This window comes from Gossypium hirsutum, chromosome A01 (assembly GCF_007990345.1).
Source record: "Gossypium hirsutum isolate 1008001.06 chromosome A01, Gossypium_hirsutum_v2.1, whole genome shotgun sequence".
Taxonomy (NCBI): domain Eukaryota; kingdom Viridiplantae; phylum Streptophyta; class Magnoliopsida; order Malvales; family Malvaceae; genus Gossypium; species Gossypium hirsutum.
This window is the reverse complement of record NC_053424.1, coordinates 19,278,372-19,285,786: the sequence shown is the minus strand read 5'-3', so window position 1 is coordinate 19,285,786 and position 7,415 is coordinate 19,278,372. Positions and strand designations below refer to the sequence as shown.

At 36.0% G+C, this 7,415-nt stretch overlaps 1 protein-coding gene and 1 long non-coding RNA gene across 2 annotated transcripts; one reads left to right on the top strand and one right to left on the bottom strand.

Annotated features, from left to right (window-relative positions):
- The first annotated feature begins 296 nt into the window (after positions 1–296).
- On the top strand, positions 297–2,160 carry LOC107916580 (uncharacterized). The gene is made up of 2 exons (XR_001689511.2): positions 297–622; positions 1,940–2,160. It is a non-coding gene; the product is annotated as an uncharacterized lncRNA (long non-coding RNA).
- A 1,439-nt stretch (positions 2,161–3,599) lies between these two features.
- On the bottom strand, positions 3,600–5,668 carry LOC107917103 (protein CUP-SHAPED COTYLEDON 3). Its single transcript, XM_016846485.2, has 3 exons — positions 5,145–5,668; positions 4,766–5,040; positions 3,600–4,470 (listed from the first exon to the last, which is right to left on the bottom strand). The coding sequence occupies exons 1-3, from the start codon at positions 5,395–5,397 to the stop codon at positions 3,898–3,900; spliced, it is 1,101 nt and encodes a 366-aa protein (XP_016701974.2). The 5' UTR covers positions 5,398–5,668; the 3' UTR covers positions 3,600–3,897.
- Between the last annotated feature and the right edge of the window lie 1,747 nt (positions 5,669–7,415).

Sequence of the window (7,415 nt, the reverse complement as noted above, 5' to 3'; positions counted from 1 at the left end):
ATGTGAGGCTTATGTTTTGGGGAGACTTACTTGACACACTCTTATTTATGAATTGGTACTTGATTAATTCATGTCACTGATTTAATTAGAAAGTTTAATATATAATTAAATTTTATCCCTAACACAATACGAAATTTAGCAATTTTATAATAAATTTATAATAAAATTAATTGAAATTGGAAATTTTAATAAAATGCATGACATCATGAGCTTATTATATATATAAATTTATAAAAAAATTAAAAAGATACATAATATTTTTTTTACGTGTAAATGACACAGACGCTGAGGTGGGGAGCAAAATGGGAGGCCCAAATGAATGTGGAGGGAGGAGAAACTTGGAAAGGATAAAAGCCCAATCCAAAACTATATTAAGTGATATCACTTGTCATCACAAAAACAATCACAACATTAGCCAGCCGCCGGAGAAACTTAAACAACCCAAAAACAAACAGAAAAAAAAAAATGGTGCTGCTGAAGGGACAGCCTTTGGTCGCAAGACTGGCTGCTTTTTCCAAATACGTAGTCCTTCCTGGATCCATGGTTGCTGCTATTATTTACTCCCCTCCCAATTATGATTCTCCCAAGAAGGGCAAATCCCCTAATTAATTTTTCTCTCCTGGTTTGTATTTTTACCCCCATTTTTTTTCTGGAAAAACAAATAGTCGATTCTGCTCTGGTTAGGGTTTTACCTTTTGTATTTATGGTTACTTGCGTTTCGGCTCTTAATTACTGTCTTTGATTATTGTGAAAAATGGATCTGATTGCGATTTGATAACAGTTATATCGCCCCGCTTACTTTGCAAATTCAATTTGCATATCGCCTTTCCTTAATCTTTTTTCCTTTTAACCTAGGTCTGGGACAGCAAAGACCCCCATCTTCTAATCTGAAATCTTGACCATCCAAAAGTTTCATAAAACTTTGTTGACTGGATTGATTTTCCCTACTCCTTATCATTGGTTGACTATTGGGTGCTAAGTCAGCCTGCCTGCCATTCGTGAGGCTTTAATCCCTTTCCTCTGGATTTTTTTTTTTTGTAGGGGGAGGGGGTGGGGCATCCTTTCCTTGGGAAGTTAACGTGAATCAATATGAAACCTATTTCGATAGGAGTGGTATTCTTCGATTCGTTTAGTAGGAACTAAAAACAATTTATTGGAATCTAAAACGTTTTCTGGAATTCATGTATAGTTTTCGTGTTTATATAAATATATAATTCTAAATAAATAAATAAATTCTTAAGTTTGTTTTATTCAATAATCTTATAATAAACCATATATGCTAATTGGACTGCTAGGCTTTTTGATTGGGATCATGCATACCAATTAGAAAATTGCTAGGTAGGAAGCGATTTCTGGTGACAAATTTTCTGTTGAGTGATTCTTTTCTTTCAAAGACTCTGATATGCTCTATAGAATAACACATGTACCAGAGATCAGATTCAGACATGTTCCTTATGTTTTATGCATTTTGCAACTGGGATTTTACGACACCTTGTAGTTGGTTAACTCATGCTGCAATTCTAATGGTTTGCCCCACCGATAGCTGGCTACGTAGGCAGTATTTAAGGAAGCATGATCTAGATTTATTCATTATTGACAACACATTTTGTAAACAGGCCATTGCTTTTATTTATCTGATTGTTGTTGCTTTTAGCCGAATTTGTTGTTTCCTCCTGTGGAACAACTGTAAGGTCGTCCAACCTGTAGGTATATATATAGAAGGCTATTTCAGTGAATTTTGAAATGCATCTAGGATTAATTTGTTCTTATTACAAGCTTAATGAATAGAAGTTATTTTGGGAAGAAAACTTTGAAACATTAGGTTTTGCTCATTGTAGAACTGTCCAAAGTGCTATGTTTTCAAGGGATAAGTAAAACATGCAGCTAACTGAATACTCTTGGATGCTCACTGACTATTTACATAATTTTCTTGATGCAGGTATCTTTTTCCATTAATGGGGTTTTCTGCAAGATGTCACCTGCATACTGTTTCTAGGTTTGTAGAGAGTTGAACGTATTTTATTTGCCTTTAGAAGAACTTTTCTGTTATGAATCTTCCCTTCTTCTCAGACTTTGTCAAAAGAATAAGATATTATGTAATGAATACAAGAATGCCCCATTCGTAACCCTGCCGAATAATTTGGATTATTATGTTGTTAATTGGTCCTCTGTGCTATACTATGGATTCAGCTTGCCTTAGAATTCTGACTGTTGAGCATGAAATTTTCTATTATATGCTCACATTCAGCTGGAAATTGCGAATGATCTGCAATGTTGCTCTTTTATTATGTGAAGAGCACAAAAGAATTTGGTATAGCTCTCATCAATATGAGCTATGGCTTTGAGAGTGAATCCTTATTAAGGCTTGAACAGACTGTTTGTTTCAACCGAAATAAACCATTCTCTCGTAATGTAAAACGCTATACTTGCAGTCTCTGTTCAAGTTGGTATATTTGGGTGTTCTCCGTAGATGAAGGATCAAAGAAGTTTTACATATATTTACCTCTTCTTTTTTTTTTACTATTTATTGTCATATTTCATGTTCTAATTAATATAGATCATGTAAAGTTTGACTTAATGTAAAAAAAAAGGATAAAATACACCATTAGTTGCTAAACTATGGTTAAGTTTTTTGTTTTGGCCACTTAATTAAAAAAAGTTACAATTTGGTTATTGAAGTATTTGAAAGTTTTCAGTTAAGTCATTAAACTATTTAAAAGTTTTTATTTCAAATAACTGGGTTGCTAAGTTTTTTTATTCTTAAAAGTTCCACTAGTGAGCTTCAACAATAATTCGACTGATGGATTAATATTAGAGATTGAATAAAAAATTGTTTGAATTTTAATTCATAAATTTGTAAAGTCCAATATTATTTCATGAAAGAAAAAAGAAGAGAGAGAGTTTTTGACTAGTGCAGAGAGGATCATTTGAAATTTTTAAAAAATTTTAATTAGACCCTTAAATTTTTTTGGAAAGCTTTATTTCTCCCTTTAAGGCTTTTAAAAAGTTTTAATTAGACCCTCTCAAATTTTTTAAAAGTCTAATTATACCTTCTAATACTTTTTGAAAATTTTAATTATGTTCTCTTAAAATTTTTGAAAATTTTCATAAAACTCCTAAAATTTTTGAAAATTTTAATAGGTCTCCCAAAACTTTAACCAAAGATTTGAATATTATATAGCATCGATTTTAATAACTCAATAACTTAAATGAAAATTTTTAAATGATTTAGTGACCAAATTGTAATTTTTTTAAATTAAATGACCAAAATAAAAATTTACTCATAATTTAATAACTAATGATATAGTTTAAAAAAACAGTTTAATATATCCAAATATATATATATATATAAAACTGATGACTAAGATATTTTAACATTGAACATCCCAAATATTGAAGTGGTATTCGGTAGAACATTGAAGTGGCGCAAATGCAATGTAGCTCACCTCACACTCCATCCCAATATTCCTCGCATCAAAGCAGCCAAACGTATATCCAAGAAAGGCTGGCTTTATTTTCAGTACGGTCTGGCCTGGCTTGGCTTTGGACGAGAATTTCAAGAAAAACAGTTGACAGAGGTGTGGGAAGAAGTTTTGTAATTACAAATAAATATATACATATGGCCCATAAATATTATAATAATAACACACAATCAGTTGAATTAGGTGCACGAATTTCTCCAATCCTACAAAGTTACGTGCATGGATTGGGTTCAGAGTTTTTGTAGGATACTCATTTACATTTTACACCAACAAGCCAGCACAAACACTTCAGATAAAAAGAAAGTCATGGATATAGGGATAGGGTCCTAACACTAACAATATGATATCTTAACTAACAATCTTAATCTAGAAAGCAATTGAAGTGACCCCAGGCCTCAGTCGCAACACCTGACCTTCAGAGTTCAGCGAACCCCAACACACTATTATTATAATCCACGTCGAAAAACATGGGATCTTGACAAGGGTTGGGATGCATCTTCTCCATCCAACTCAAGGTGGAATCAGGCAGTTGGAAATTGGAAAAGTTAGCTTCTGTCTTGCACTGTTTGGGAATAGTAGCAGCTGCTTGTTCCCTCAAAACGCATTCTTGATGTGAGAGGAGGGACTTGAAGAGCATCGATGCGGCTGCTGATGAGTTGCTGCTGGCGTTCTTGTCGGGTGTGCTACTAAAGGTGGTGGGAGTGGCTGTAAAGGAGGGTTGGAACCCATTAGCTGGATACACAACCGGGTTTATTAAGCTTTTCAGGTCATGTTCCAGAAAAGAGTTATGGGCAGCCTGCATTGAAGTTTGGGTTTGAGATTCTAACAACGGAGTTGAGGTTTCAAGCAGTGGACGGAAGCAATTTGTTGTTTTTGTTGTTGAAGATAATGAAGAAAGTTCCAAGATATAGCCTAGCCCTTGCGCAGCAGCTACCCCATTTTTCTTCTCACCTGTTTTGTGTATTATTCTGCAAATCACCCATTCTTCCTGCAAAATATAACACCATTTCAATATTAAACCATGCGTAGTATTTGACAATTCAGTGTTACATGCTCATGCTTTTAGCCTTTTCCAAATCTTGTTTAAATTGTGCATGAACAATAAACATGTAACTAGTAAGTGAAGGCAATCACATCAGAAATTACTCTACAGTTTCATCATATCATTGTTATTATTAGCATTCAGCTGAGCAGAATATGTCAACCCAGAAAACGACAAAAAGGAAAAAAAAAAGTGGGAAGGGGGTGTCTGGTGGGATTCCCACCGGTGCACATGTACCAACCTTGCACGTGTGGCGGCAGGAGAAGTCACCGTCTAAACGGTACTCATGCATGACCCACATCGTCTTCACTCCACGGGGTGCTCTGCCTTTGTAGAAAACAAGGGTTTTTTTCATGCCAAGTAAAGCTCCAGTGGAGGCACTGTACACTTCCCTATCTTTTCCGGTGGCTTTCCAGTACCCAGCTCCAGTCGCTCTATTTGTTCTCACTCCCGTTGGGTATTTCCTGTCCCTCAGGCTGAAGAAGTACCACTCCCTTGCCCCCATTTTCGCCACATCTTATCCATTTACCATCATCAACAGTACACTAAATAGTTAGACCCACCATACACATGTACACAATGACACACTAATAAATATTGAGTGTTAATTTATTATATACCTGGAAGCTCCCAAGGTTCACATCGGTTAAGGTCAACCTCAGCAATGTCCACTCCACAGAAGCTTCCATTGAATACCTTTGAAGCCAAATAAAATGTTATGAGTTCTTCATCAGTGGGGTGAAACCTAAATCCCGGCGGCAACCCTTGCTCGTTCACTTCTTCCCCGCCAAGTTCACTTAAAACTTCCTCCACTGCTAACATCTTGTTGAGAGTAAAGGCTAGTTGTTGTGACTGGAATGAATGGAGGAACATGCAAATATTTGAACAAGATAAAAAGGTATTTGGGGAGGGTTGAATCGAGGCCTTGAAAGGCTAGGGAAGAGCTGCCAAAAAAAAAAAGGAGAGATTGGAATATGTAAATGTAATAGAGAGAGGGGGGGTAGTAAATGCAAAGTCGGTTGCAGAGGACAGAGATTTATGCGTGCGTATGTGAGCATATTGAAAAAGAGAGAGAAAAGAGAGATGAGTCAGTAAGGTACGTTCTATGATGGATGGATAACCACGGGAGGGAGGGATAGCTCACTCACAGGACACAACACAACAGTGAGATCATCATCATCACTCAATTCTTCTCTTCTCTTTTTTCTAGACAAAATTTAACATTAGTTTAGTTTGTACAACAATTAGATCGCCAAATCTTGAATACGGGTAGTTCTTTCGCTTTCCCTTTCCCTTTCTTTTCATTTTCTTTATATTTCTTTATATATATAATATAATACATACGTAATCTTGGTCCATTTAATGTTAGATATAACAAGCTTATACAAATAACACGAGCTCTACTTGTTTGAGATTAACAAGACTAAACTCAAACGTATGTAATAATTCAAATAAGTTGGAAATGGAAAATTAGTATAGTAGTTAAAATGGAGGTGATACCTGGGAATTGGAGCCGAGCCATGTTACCCGCAAACCTAGCTACCTGATGATTGATGAAGGTGTTTTAATTGATTAATTAATGGGGGGGTGGGTGCAGCTGAGCTCTAGAAAATGTCGGCGTTGCACGTGTAGCATGAGCAGGTAATTTAAAGGGTATCGTAGGCTGCTATTGTTTCTCTCTCTCTCTCTCTCTCTCCCTCTATTACTCTCTAGTAACTACGTATGCATAACATAAACATAGATCATGGTGAGTAGGCCAAGTAAAAGATAACACCACCACCCAGCAACAGGATATCCTTCCTGACTCCTGGCTTTTGCACGTATATCGCAGTAATTAGGCCTTAATCAGCTTCTTTATATTCTATACATTACATCCATGCATATACATTCATAGGAATACTACAAGTTTGGTTTACTTTAGGTTGTGTAAATCTAAGATCCATAAATGATAAAACACCTCCTCTCCTTCACATGGTGGTGCTCCCCAGCTATGTAGGTAGCTAGCTAGATCCCTAGTGAGTAGGTGTTAGTTCTTCTTTTTCAACGTGTTTTCTTTTTCGTTTCTCTCTGGTCTGGCCAGCTAAGCTAGCTCTGATTATTGAGCACCTTTTTTTTCTCCTCGTGGGGCAAAAATTAGAGGAAACATGTAGGGTCAAATTTCTACTAACCAATCAAAGGAGAGTGGCCCAGTCAACTCTGCTAGGCCTGGCCATCAATTTACGACTTAAAACACTCTATGTTTGTTAACAACTGTATTATGAAGAAAAACCAAGAAAGAAGAATGAACACGTTTAATCTCTTCTGATATTATTTGCTTACTTTCAACAATACATGAATAGAATTTATACTTAAATGACTAACTGCTATAATTAGCTGTTTGCTAATTACTTGCTAACAATATTTTAGCCTGTATAACAAAACAGTATAACAAAACAGTAACAGACTAACAGAGTCTATACTCTAATATTCACCCAGCTTCACCTAGTTTCGACTTGAAGCAAACTATGAAACCTAGCCAAAAGTGGAGACGGACAGTAGTTTTGTGAGAATGTCAATGACCTGATCATATGCTGGAACCTCACTGACAACAAGAGAACCATCAGCGACCTTTTCGCGAACAAAAAATAAATTAAGTTCGACATGTTTAAATTTGGAATGTAAGACCGGATTAGTAGCTATCGCTACTGCACTAGAGTTGTCACACCAAACAGTAGGTGGATCTACAGAACGAGTTTGTAATTCTGTTAGCAGAGAGACTAACCAATTAACATCATTGGTAGTTGCTGTTAGACTCCGATACTCCGCCTCAGCCGTGGAGCGAGAAACAACTTGTTGTTTCTTAGAACACCAAGAGACGAGTGTATGACCAAAGTACACACAATAGCCTGTTA